At 45.6% G+C, this 12,877-nt stretch overlaps 1 protein-coding gene across 1 annotated transcript in view; it reads right to left on the bottom strand.

The window, feature by feature from the left end:
* Positions 1 to 7,253: 7,253 nt before the first annotated feature.
* The window catches only part of LOC119178717 (thiol S-methyltransferase TMT1B), an 84,171-nt gene continuing 78,547 nt past the window's right edge, over positions 7,254 to 12,877 (bottom strand). Inside the window, exon 4 of the mRNA XM_037429953.2 lies at positions 7,254 to 7,641. Within this exon, the coding sequence (XP_037285850.2) occupies positions 7,408 to 7,641 (234 nt within the window). The 3' untranslated portion in view covers positions 7,254 to 7,407. The remainder of the gene's footprint in view (positions 7,642 to 12,877) is intronic.

The raw sequence follows: 12,877 nt of genomic DNA, 5'->3' as shown, positions 1-12,877 counted from the left end.
GATCCCCGTAGCGCAACAGCTCAGGAGCGGCGGCTGCAGCCACAAATCCGCGAACCTCCGTGCCGCTAACAAGTTGGTGAGTCCTAAGCGAGCGACGTCGTTCAGCTCGAGCGAGCGAATGCGAGACCAAACATGGCGTTGCACGCAGAGTGTCTGCCGCCAGCGAACTTTGAACAGGAAAGCAAGCGTACGCTTCGCCGCCGCCACGAACAGCGCCGAGCAGGTTTGGAGCTAGCGTCGAAGAAATCGACGGTAATGCGGCCCTTTTCCACTAACTCGAGCGAGTGCAGCGCGCAAACGCGAGTCCACCACTGTGGCCAGCGGACGGCGCCGAGATTCTTGCGATCGACTGTAAAGGCGACCGATTTTCAGTGAGTTCCGACGCGAGTGAAAGCCCCGCCAGCCCGTGCTCGTGCACTTACAGCGCGCGACATACTACAACCAAGCTCTTTGCGAGAACCCGCAACGTGTTTTCGACGACTGCCATACAGCGACGAGGTCTCAGCCCAATATCGTCAGCCCGGAGCTCATCGCGGCGGCGAAGAGAGGCGAGCACTCGATGAGCGAGCGTACGGGAGGCCGACGGCAATGGCGGCCAATTTCAAGGTGGTCGCGAAGCACAGGCGAACTGCAGGCGCCGAAGCTGACCTTCGCGATGCATTTCGTGCATGCGATATACAACACGACCGAGCCTGTTGCCGGTAAGCGCGATCCGTATCGCACACGAGACAAGTATAGTATAATAAAGAATGATAACCTACTTGCCTTAGAAACCAGCGCTGTTTTTTGCCCTGAGTAGGACTGAAGTATATATCTGATAGGCCTGTTGACTTCTCGGCCGCCATATTGGCCTCCCAAACTGTTGCTGTCGTGTGTTGGTCGTGACTATCTTGAAGCCAGAGATATACAGTGTGGCGTGGTGACGTGTCGAGGCTTGCATCAGACTTCATGGGTGCAGCGAAATGCAAAAGCAGCAGCCCACGCTCATCCAAGCGTATGCACAAGTACCACGTCGTAATTCTTAGATCGTGGAATCCAGGCGGCCGTGGTCGAGCACTCCGAGCGCGACGCACTACGAACCGTCGCCGGCAAAATATGGGGAAAGACTAGCCAGTGGAGAAGGAAAAGGACATGTGTTCTGTGGAAAAGGAGGGCTAGTCACCTAGGCAACGCTTTTCGCGCTGCCTGCCATCCCCGGGCGGTTCATCCCTTTCGAGAATAAGTGCTTTCGCGCTGCACGTTTTCCTCTGTGGTTGCTCCTGAACGGTCTATCCATTCATAGCCCCTGCCTATTGGGCTCCGTTACTCCTTTTTTGGGTAATTTTGCCTTAAAGTGTAAGTATTAATCTCGTGAAGGCCCGCTGACGTGGACAGTTTAAGATTATTTATTATAGATGCGATTCCGTCAACAGTGATTTCAACGGGCTGCAGAAAGGAATAGTGAAGATCGGCTACATCGGGGACGCTTGTATGATCTTCAGAGGTGTAAATTGATGTAAAAAAAGTATTCAAAGCGTTAGGACAGCTTTGACCTGGAATGGGAATGTGGTCGTCAATTTGCAACGTGATTTTGTTATCGTGACGTTCTGGGCACACTTGTTTCCAAAACGTCTTTGCGTTAGTGGTGAGCAGTGACGGTAGATTGTGAGAAGAATAGTTATGCCGGGTGGCGCCTATCGCAGAGCAGTAGCTATTCAAGAAGTCTCTATATCTTTGGCACGACGCAGCTCTTTGCGCGCGTTAAGTGACTTATTGAACCATAGATTTTGTTTATCAGTTGTTATTTTGATTGTAGGAATATGTCCACAAACTAATGAAGCTAACTTGTTTTTGAAGAGGGTCCAATTGTCTTGTACGGATGGGTTATGAAAGGATGGCAAAATTACGCTCTCAAAAAATGTACATATCTCATCATTTATAAGAATGTATTTACCTCTATTATAATCGCGGATTGTGTTTGTTTTAGCTCCAGCGAGACGAAATGGGACGTTAAGAATGATTTGCATTAACCGGTGGTCGCTGAAACCATCAATGTATGTTATATTTGATATAGTATTTGGTGCCGTTGTTAATACCCAGTCAAGTATATTCGAGTCACGAGTGCATTGGCTTATGATCAGGGCTAGGTTAAAATCTAATGTTAAGGCAATGAACGCAGTGGAGACGGGACAATTCGATGAAAGCAGCTTCCAGTAGATTGAACGAAAATTAAAGTCGCCAAATGAATAAACGAGCTCAGTTGTACACGTCTTAACAGCATGAGTTATGGCGCTTCGCAAGTCGCTTAGAATTGATGGATTAGTGTCTGGAGGGCGGTAGCTGGAACCAATCAATAATTTCTCAAATCCAGCTCTGCAAACAACCCATACGATTTCTATACTTGTAGCACGCGCCATTAGATATGTGGTGATTGCCTTTTTAATGCCTATAATTAGGCCTCCACCCCTCCTGTTAACGCGATCACAACGGTAATTGTTAAAATTATTTGGTAGGGGAATAATTTTATTGTCTAAACTATCTGCATGCAGCCATGTCTTAGTGAAGATAATTATGTCATAACCTGTGTCATCAAGGAAGGAACAGACCTGGTCGAGCTTTAGCAGAAGGCTGCGAACATTGGTAATTAATATGGTGAGTGACGATAAATTTTGAGGCTCAGGTGCCTGCTTGAATTAACAGGTGCGAGTACCATGCCTTAGCTATCTGCCAAGTCGATTTACCATGATTGTTGCGTGGTCGTACACGTATGTTGCGTCGTCCATGCGCAATCTGTCAACAGATAGCTTAAAGAATTTTTTTTTTCTGGCCTTGGCGAAATCGATAAGCTTTCTTCTTGCCTCTCGCGCGGCAAGAGAAAAGTCTTCCCGAATAGAAAACTTGTACCCTTTAAGCTTTCTTGCAGCGGACAAGATGCACTCTTTGTCCTTATAGAAGGTAATTTTCGCAGTGATAGGCCTCTTTTTGCTGTCACTATTCTTGTCTAACCTGTGCACTCTTTCGAAATTTGTGCTGGATAAGTTAGGAGCGACAAATGAAGTTTTACTCCAAAAGCTGTTATGAGATCAAGCCTCGAGTCACGCGCAGGTGTCTTCAACTGCCGCCTCCGGTGTCCGTAACCACATCGCGCGAAATTTGAAAAAAAAAAATTGGCAGATCCCACGTACAGTGGTAATCGATGATATGCGAAGCACGAATGAGAAATGTTGATATGTCACTTTAATATTAGCTCAACGTTACGAGGTGGAGGTAGATGTTGCCGTGCATGAATTTCCTGTCATGATTATTATGTTTGAATGTATCGTTTACATTCATCATCTATTCACGTAACGTGATAGAGAATTTAGTATATGTGGAGCTAGCGAAATGGCCGTGAGCCTGCTATGAGCTTAGCATGTAGTCATGTAATAACATGACTACATGCTAAGCTCATAGCAGGCTCACGGCTATGTCCGGATTATCATGTTTGCACCAGTAATATAATTCATCATCCATTGACGTCACGTAACACCAAATTTGGTGTATGTGGAGCTAGCGAAACGGCCTCGAGCGCCTAATGAAGGGCCCCATATACTCCTATGTAGCGTTGACGCGCAAGCACGCTAAGCACAGCGACGCTGCGTTTGCGAAACGCAAGCACTATATATTCTGACGCCAGGTGTGACCAATGAGCATCGGCACGGCCCGACTGCAACCGGCAAGAAATCCGACATGCTGCATTTCGTACCGATGCGTTACCCAGAGAACACTACGTCTCCCTCTTTTCGTGATGGAGGGACGCCGGACACGCTGAAACGCGCATGCGTCAAAGCAACGCAGTGTGCCGCGCGCCTGCGAGTATATGGCAGCACCGGTGCCTGGCGTGAAAACGCTGGCGTGACGCGAGGAAATCAACGCCGGCGAGCATGCGCACCGCGTCACGTCGAAATGTATTGGCGCCTTGACTGTGGCATGTAGTTATGTTCTCAAATGACACGCATCTCATGATTATCATGTTGGCACCAGTCACAAACCTTCGTCATCTATTGGCATCACATAATAAGAAAATCGGCATTTTTGAAGCTAGCAAAACGGCCGCGAGCGCATCATCAGTGCGGCATGTAGTCATGTTATTACATGACACGCATGTCGTGATTATCCTGTTTGGGTGTGTAATTTACCTATATCATCCGTTCGCATCACGTAATACCGTGTTTGAAACATGTGAAAACTACCAAACCACCGCGAGCGCATCATGAGCATAGCATGTAGACATGTTGTTACGTGACACGCATATCATGTTTATCATGTTTGCACCAGTATCATACCTTCGTCATCTATTCACATCCAGTAATACCAAATTTCGTATAAGTGAAGCTAGCGAAACGGCCGCCAGCACATCATGAGTGTGGTATGTAGTCCAGTTGTTACATGACACGCTTCTCATGAATATCATGTCTACATCAGTGACATACCTTCGCCATTCATTTAAGTACTATAATACCAAACTTGGCATATGTGAGGCTAGCGAAACGGCCGCGAGCGCATCATGAGCGTGGCATGTAATCATGTTACATAACACGCATGTCATGATTTTCATGTCAGGGTCTGTCGCTTGTGTTTGTGTTAGAAGCTGCCACTCTAGCGTCGCCAGTGCGAAGTCAGCGACGGGAATGACAGCAGGTTAGTTCGTTCCGTACGCAAGCAGAGACAGTGAAGAGATCAGAGACGCGAGAAAACAAAACAAACTTTACTCTAGTGATATTGCAGCACACGGCATGTAGTACAACACTTCAATACAACTAACAAAATACGTCAACACTTGATACAACTAAGAAAATACATATAAAAAACAATAAATCAGCTTACGAGAGAGAACTATTACAAAGTACACAACAATAGAACTACGGAGGAGAAAGTTCGAAGATATAAACAGGTGAAGGCATACGTGTGATGACCGGCAGCGTTGCGTCCCCGATGATCGGATGCGAGAAGTCGAAGAGAGTTCTGGCCCGACTGCGATGTCGGCGGTGTTGCAACGCTGGTGGCTCCGGGAGGCTAGTGCTTGCAGGTGACCTCGGGCAGGTTGAGCTAACTCGAGGCGAAGTCCCGATGTCTACGTTGCAGACGTTAATATCGCGTCACAACTAGACGAACGGCTAAGTTTAGGTGGCCAGCCGATACAGAGCCACACTAAAAACTTCTAGAAGAGATACTTGTTGATCTGCTTCTGAACCATGTTGGTCAGCGGCTAGTCTGCCTAGCAGGGCAAAATCCTGCGCTAAAATCCCCCTCGTGTCCCCTCGCTCTCTTTCTTGGGGACAAGAGACTTATACATGGGTCCGATCATGCACGTTTCATTGATGGAAACTCCGCCCCAAAAATATATTGACCCCACCCCTTTTTAATTAAGAGAGGTCCCTCAACTAGCGAGAGTGACAACCTGTTGGGGTGCTGTCATACGGCTTGGCCACCAGAAGTTTTCCCGCGGTATTCCCGTGGGAACGGTCAGACAGTTGGACTCTCAGCCGGTGTGTACCGTAGTCTAATCCTTGTTCGGGGTACATCGCGGCCTTCCACGACCCTGCAGACGCCGCCGCAGTTACAAAGGATCAAACGTCGGCGGCGACGTTCGAAGAAGAGCACCCCATTCTGCACTTCTCGGCTCTGTTTCATGCGCCCGCCGTTTCCATGGTCAGTGGGGGAGTACGGCGCCCGTTAATTGCCGTGACGCGGGATCGCCAAAAATGGCCGTCCGTGAGAGTTTGCTATGCAATCATGCCATACCGTACCAGTTTTGCTACATGCCATGTGAACGAAACCACAGCAAAAGCTGCAGGACCATAAAATGCAAATCATGACAATAATGACATATATCCCTATTGAAACGATCCGTAAGCGATGTCCAATAATTCCGTATGTTTCCGTAAGAATCTCACAGAAATATGTGGAAAATATATAGGAAACATATGTGTTTATACGCAAACATACGGAATTATTGGACATCGCATACGGATCGTTTCAAAAGGGATGTCATTATTTCTATCTCATTAGTGAAATGCGTTCTTCCTACAGTCATGTTATGCCATACCAATTTTGTTATCGATACCTTTATCGAAATGGTCAGGAGAGCTAAAGGTCGTAGGCGGCTAGATAGATAGATACATACGCTCAAAGTCGCCGAAGTTCACTAAGAAATGCTTCGCATTTAAAACTTGGTGCCAGCCTAGTATTCTACTACTGAGCCACACCGGTGCTTGGGACTTGTTGGCAAACTTGCCTTAGGCAGGCTTGATGTCAGGGAAGCATTGTGTTAATACAACTTATAAAGGGCTTTAAAACAGCGAAAGAACAAGCAGTCGTCGCACATTGCGAATGGCGTAAAAAGTGGGTCATTCAATGCTCAACCTATTACAAAAGCTTGTTCTTAATCTCCTATCAACAGTGGTGCTCAACCACTTCAGCCATTTTTTCATCGTCGTTAGCCACTGTATGAACAATTGGCGCAAAATTCCTTGCAGGTGTTTAGCGGATGCGACGCTTTTCAGAAGAATGACGAAAAAATAGCACTGCGAATGTCGGCCTACTACCTAAGAAAATTTATCATTATTGGCCTACTGGGTATCAAGAAAGTGTGCTTGCAGTTGTTATCCAATGAGTGTTTTGAAAAGCTCTGAAAGGCCGCTCTTTTAGCTTTCGCTGTGACTATGCTACACCTTCCGTGCAGGTCTGGCGTTTTTTTTTTCATTCTCTTCATTGGCCGTTCTGCTTTACGGTCCCCCATGCTTTGCTTTCTAAGTCAGGGTACTTAGGTTCCTATAAGAAGGAATAACTATACACTTTTCATGAGAATGATGTGTGCAACGTTTTTCTGTAATTACCTAATGAAACCCAAGAGCGTTTGTATTACTTCGTGCAAAGTGAGACGACGTAGTTGCATGAACACTTGCCAGGAAAGTCATACACGCTATCGCAGTCACCTTTTTGCTAGACTAGCCAGACTGTAATTGGCGATTGCTTTTGTACGAAGATTCCTTCCTGGCTGGCTACTAAGAGGTACACAAACAAAGATGGGAGCAAAACAAGTGAACTCCCACATTGGAAGTAGTGCAAGTAGCCCACTGCGCGTCTAAGGGTGGATTCTGGGAGGAGCGATTTCGACAATCGTGTGTCTGCGGAGAAGTTTATAACATTGTACTGTGTGGATCCAACGACAGGCATTAAAATCTTTTTCTTTAATGTGAGGCATGCTGTGAAACTGACTGAGTAATCATAAGTACTGCAGCATATTTTATTTCATCCACCAAGCACTCTATATGACAAAACGTTCCGCGAAGGAGCCGCAAAACCTAAAGAAGTAGATTGGCGTTGTGTAGCGAGGACGTTGTAAGCAATTATTGCGGTCAAACAGCTCGCTTTATTAGACATGATTCAAGCCGTCGCTACACCGTAAATGTTATGGCTAAACATTAGAGGCACATTGATGTCAGCCGTGTTTATATCTATCCTGGAGAAGCCAGCGCTTCTCAACAAAACGCCGCTTTCGCGATTCAGGTGGCAGCCGCAGCCAAAGTTCTTGGTCAGTGGAGTCAGGAGATCCTGTATAAACCTTGAAAGAGTGCCTTTCTTGTGAGCGACATGCTCGGCGAACAGAAAGTGACCACCCTGAAAAAAATAGAATGAAGACACATGTGTACGTGCTAGCTAAATTAAGGTGAATAGAAAGGATGAATCTGCTGCCGAACTCACAGAACCTTGGTACGATGAGATTTTCACGTATGAGGCATTTTGCAACGTTAATTAATTTATAAACAAAAACAAAACAATGGTTGCCACAGTTTGTCACAAGAGCCACATGGACAACGCGCGGTGCGAGTCTCCACGTGAGCTACGGTGAAGCACTTGCCATGTTTCTGAAATGAAGAAATGCTCCGAGTGGATTAATGATATTTTCGCAAAAGCTGCGTGTCTCTATTCAACGACTAAGAGTGAGCCACAAATCTTTTAAGAACCTTATGGCGACAATGAAATATACAATTTTGGTTGGTCTGCAGGGTGGAACTGTTCGAAGCGACTGAGTCTATGCGAGACTCCCCGGTGGAGTGCTCATGATATATCAGATCACCTAGGATTCTCAAACGTGCACTGATATACACAGGCATATGAAAGTCTGGTACTTTCGCCTTGATAGAAATGCGACTGCCGCAGCCGGGATCCGATTGCGCATCCTTCAGGTGAGCAGCAAAGCGCGATATTCACCAGGCCAAGGCGGCGCTACCTAAATGGAACAGTGGTGTTGTGGCTTGGGTTGCCGTCACTCAGTGCTGCAGACATTCTTTTTCTAGTGTCAAAAATTAGTGTACAAGAGCGTGTGGTTGGATTAACACACCTTGAACCTAATGGATTATAATAGTCGTACGTGACGCACACGTGCCTGGTAGTTTTGTTGTTGTCTTTTCTTCATCCCACTTTTGAAGTTTTAGAGTGTAAAACGTATGACATCAATGAAAGCCAGAATATATTGAATCCAAAGAAAAGTATAGGGGACTGTAATTGTGCCGTTCAGGTGTATTGTAGTATTTGTGTCATAGACGCGAAGAAAGTTAGGTGGACAAAAACATGACTTGCCTCCAGAAGGGACTAACCCAGCAACATTCAGATTACGCCGCCAATGCTGTTAGTCATCGACCTAAAGCGGCGGTGGTTCATTGGTCCATATTTCACTGTATTTATGTGCATGCAAACTCTGGGAGTGTAAATCAGCGCAGCCTGCAACCGTGATGTTTAAGCACTCATTCGGCGCCATATACACTGGAGAACTCGCCAATTTAAAGGCAGTTGCGTGTGAAAAACTTTCATTACAATGTCAACATGTTGTTTTTACCACAACCCAAGCTTTCAAGCTAGTTGCAGGAAATAACTTCCCCCAATTTCACTCAATTCACAGCTTATTTGAGTCGCTGTCAACGTACTGCCATCGTTTGTCAGCTATACTCCAGCGAACGTTTTGTTCTAAAGAACGCTGCTATGCGATCTCGGTTGACATTCGCGCTGTACGATGCCACATATTTGAAATCGCAGCATTCTTTAGTGCTTTACCCTCCTACTTTTTGGTCTACAAACGTTTTATTGCTATTTTATACCTGCAAGTTTATTGAAATGAAAAGAGAATGGTAGAAATCAAGCTGAAAAAAATGCCCACACGTTCCTGAAGGGAAACGTGAGGAAATGCGAATGCATTGCGTGCGTCCATAACTGAGTTTCTCACGTCAAAACCAAGCGTTACAAGTTTTTTTTTTCTTACACCGTGCAACCAATAGCACCGTTCACTGCTCTAGTAGTTCACCGGCTCAAGTAGTTAGCGTGCAAGGTTAAAAAATACTATGCAGTGAAAAAAAACATATAGCGTTCTCGGCTCTGCATTGGCGTTTCACAGTGGCGCCTCGAGCACACATTTCCGTATGTTCTTGAGAGGCGCCCAGCCAGTGAACGGTCGAGTGTTGGTGGTGATAGTGGTTAGAAGAGGAAGAAGGCATCTAATTTCTGCAGCCCGGTAGGGGGCACGGCGCAGTGCCTAAGAGAGTGAGGTGCGAGCGTACGGGAAAGTGTGACGAAGAAAGGAGAGAGACGGATCAGCGAAGCACTGCACCTACCCTTTTTTACACTCTCTCGCACCACATGCAGTTGCTAGGGGCAAATATAAGCGCGCGCGCCCACAGCTGTCGCTATGGTAGATGGAGTGATCGTGGAGAGTGAGAGGGGCGCCGCGGTGAACGTGGGATGCTTGTCACAGCCTGACCAAGAAATGCATTCGCATTAAAAGCAATGTGAGAGCCAGAAGTGCACTGACTAGATGCCGAACTTTGTCTAAGGTCACCTACTCGTGGCATGTTGGAGTCATTGAATACTACTGCCGACCAGAGCAGAACGCAATGCGCGTCGTGCATTATCTTTGGCCGGCCGCAATTAATCGCGGGGCGAGCTTATTGTGCAAAACGTACCTATATCCAGGCAAAATAGGCGCATTCCAGAGGTTGATTGATCGATATGTGGGGTTTAAAGGGGTTGTGTAATGACCACTTTACAACGACAATGCGGCACAATTGGCAGCTACATGCGCTAACTGTGTCATCAGCCCGAGTGGACCTGCATAGATGCTTTGCGTATCGTGGAACGCGGAACTCTATGGCATATCGAGCACGCGCAAGAGGCGCTCATCGACATCTGCCATAAGTGATCCGCGACCTACAAAGATGCTGCTCAATATGACGTCAAAGTTCGAGTTAGCGCTGACTGCGTATGACAAGGACGCTGATGTGTGTCCCAGTTGCACGCATTTGCAAGTACCGAAGAGTTGCGCGTTCCTCAATAGGCAAAGCATTACTTGTGATGACGTCACCTAGTTAGTGCATGTGGACACCGGTAGCTTTGCATTGTCGCTTTAGAGCAATCGTTTCCCGACCCCTTTAACGTCCCAAAATCACCACATGAATATGAGAGACGTCGTAGTGAAGGGCTCCAAAAGCGTTGACCACCTGGGGTTTATTACCGTGCACCCAAATCTCAGCACACCGGCCAACAGCGTCTCTGCCTCCATCCAAAATGCAGCCGCCGCAGCCGGGATTCGATCACGGTCAGCAGCCGAGCAGCTTAGTCACTAGACCACCATGGCGTAGTATTCCAGAGGTTGCAGAGCTATGTTTGGTATGAATGGATGCCTTGAGTGGCGCCGACGCTCGCGGTAAGGTCGCCACCGGGGGTGTATTAAGGTGTTCACAAAATAGAATGATACGGATCCTTAGAAACGACGCGTTGAAAGAACTACTGGCAGATTTCGCGGTCATACCTAATTACTGCACTTTACCAAGAACGCTGTGAGAGGACAGTGGTAGATACAAAAGGCGTATTTTAAACGCATAGGTTGTGTGGCAAGAAACAATATGACCATAAGCCGTGGATATCGTGCCCGGCATCTGTTGTCGTGTACCTATAGGTCATAGGTTTGACTACTGTTGACGGAAGATTTTTTATTTGTCGTCGTATCATAGTTATTTTTATGTGCCATTTCTGTCACATAAATAGATCACTCAAGCTTTAGTGGACCCCGTCGTGCTTTGTTGAAGTGAATTAGCTTGACTAATCTATATAAAACACTGTCCTAGGTTCGTATCACTGATCCGGTGACAGACGCAAAAGGACGGACACACAGATAGCTTGGGAGACCAAACTTTTTGCGTTCTGGCATTCCAAGAAGTACTATCGTCTTTGATAGTTGTGGAAGGCTTCAGTTCTCGCTCGGTAACAATTCCTATAGAGTGCTTGGGCAGTGATTAATATTATTCTTATTTTTATTATTATTATTATTATTATTAATATTATTATTATATAATTTATTCATAAATGATTTTACTGCTGCTGTTTCAAAATGTCTTGTATTTCAGTATGCAGACGACCCTGTTCTGTTAACGAAACATGTATGTTACAATAAAGCGTTGTCACTACTACAAAACAGTGTTTATGAGGCTGCGTCATCATTTACGGATAATTGCCTGGTGAATATTCAGAAAAAAAACGAAGTTATTTTGCTTTAAAATTCATTGAAAGCAATGGTTACGAATGCACCTCTAATTCTTCATGCCCGTAATTGTGCCTCCTGTAAGTGTACACCTATTGAGTATGTTAATTCTATAAAATATCTTGGTGTGTTTTTCGATAGCAACCTGTCCTGGAATGATCATATGGCTCACATTTGTGACAGACTACGAAAAATTTCGTGGTTACTCTTCAGTATTAGATCAATTGCACCCACCAATTTTAAAGTGACCATCATGTTTGCTCTTGCGTATAGATGCTGATGGTGATGACCTCTGATGGATGACGCTTACCCACAAAGGGGGATGGGCCAAGAACCGGGTGGCAGGATACTTAAATGAAACTAAAATGAAAATGAAGCCAATCTGAAAATGTAGCTTAAATTATTACTACCAAAAACAAAAATGTTTGCTGCGCAAGTGGTCAAACCATCTTTTGTTTTTGAAAGACATAACTACGAATTATAAACTAAAGATCTGAAAAGGTAGGGGTTCACTAGCATGGTAATCCTATAGTTGCGTTGATGTAATCAAACACAGCGAAGCCTACATCCCTGTGGCAGTAACGAAATGAAGTTCCGCCAAGTGATAAAATTACTGGTAGATTTACTTGTATTCCTAGCTTTTGTAATGGGGCTACTAAAAGTATTTTTCTCATCTAAGAATAACGATCTCAGAATAAAAAGAAATGTTCAATTGTTTCAATTTCGTTGCACCAAATGCATAGCGGTGACGCCTTGAGCCGAGCTTTGTTAAGGTAATAATTTAGTTGTGGAACTGCACAGCGCAATCTGGTATAAGTGACCTCTAACTGGCGAGATACACACCACTGTTTATTCCAGCAATAGCTCAAATGCTCGAAGTCTTTGAATTTATCCAAATTACCTTTTCCCCATTGCAGGCAAGCATTTCGGAACCTTAGCGCGGTTACGTAAGCCGTATCTGGCAAAACTGGGATGGTGGGCCCACCCAGGGATACTGCTGCTAAAGAGTCCGCCATTTCGTTCAAATATAATCCGCGGTGGCCTGGTACCCATAGCAAATGCATTTTTTTACGTTTTTCGGTACTAAATGTCGAAACGTATTCATCAGCTCTATAGATATCCTACGATATGGCATCACTTTATTTGCTTTCTCTTCTTCGCGAGGGCAGCGTCGGGTTGACAATGTTTTAAAAGTATGTTGAAATTCATTGTGTACAATGGTTCCTCAACAGACAATGTAAATTTATTTTCTCGACTTCGCCTGCCGTCTTTCAAAGCGTCTTTTAACCAAACTGTCGCATATTACGGAATTTCTGGGGTTCTCAA

This window comes from Rhipicephalus microplus, chromosome 1, assembly GCF_043290135.1.
Source record: "Rhipicephalus microplus isolate Deutch F79 chromosome 1, USDA_Rmic, whole genome shotgun sequence".
NCBI classification, from domain to species: domain Eukaryota; kingdom Metazoa; phylum Arthropoda; class Arachnida; order Ixodida; family Ixodidae; genus Rhipicephalus; species Rhipicephalus microplus.
This window is presented reverse-complemented; position numbering and strand designations above follow the sequence as displayed.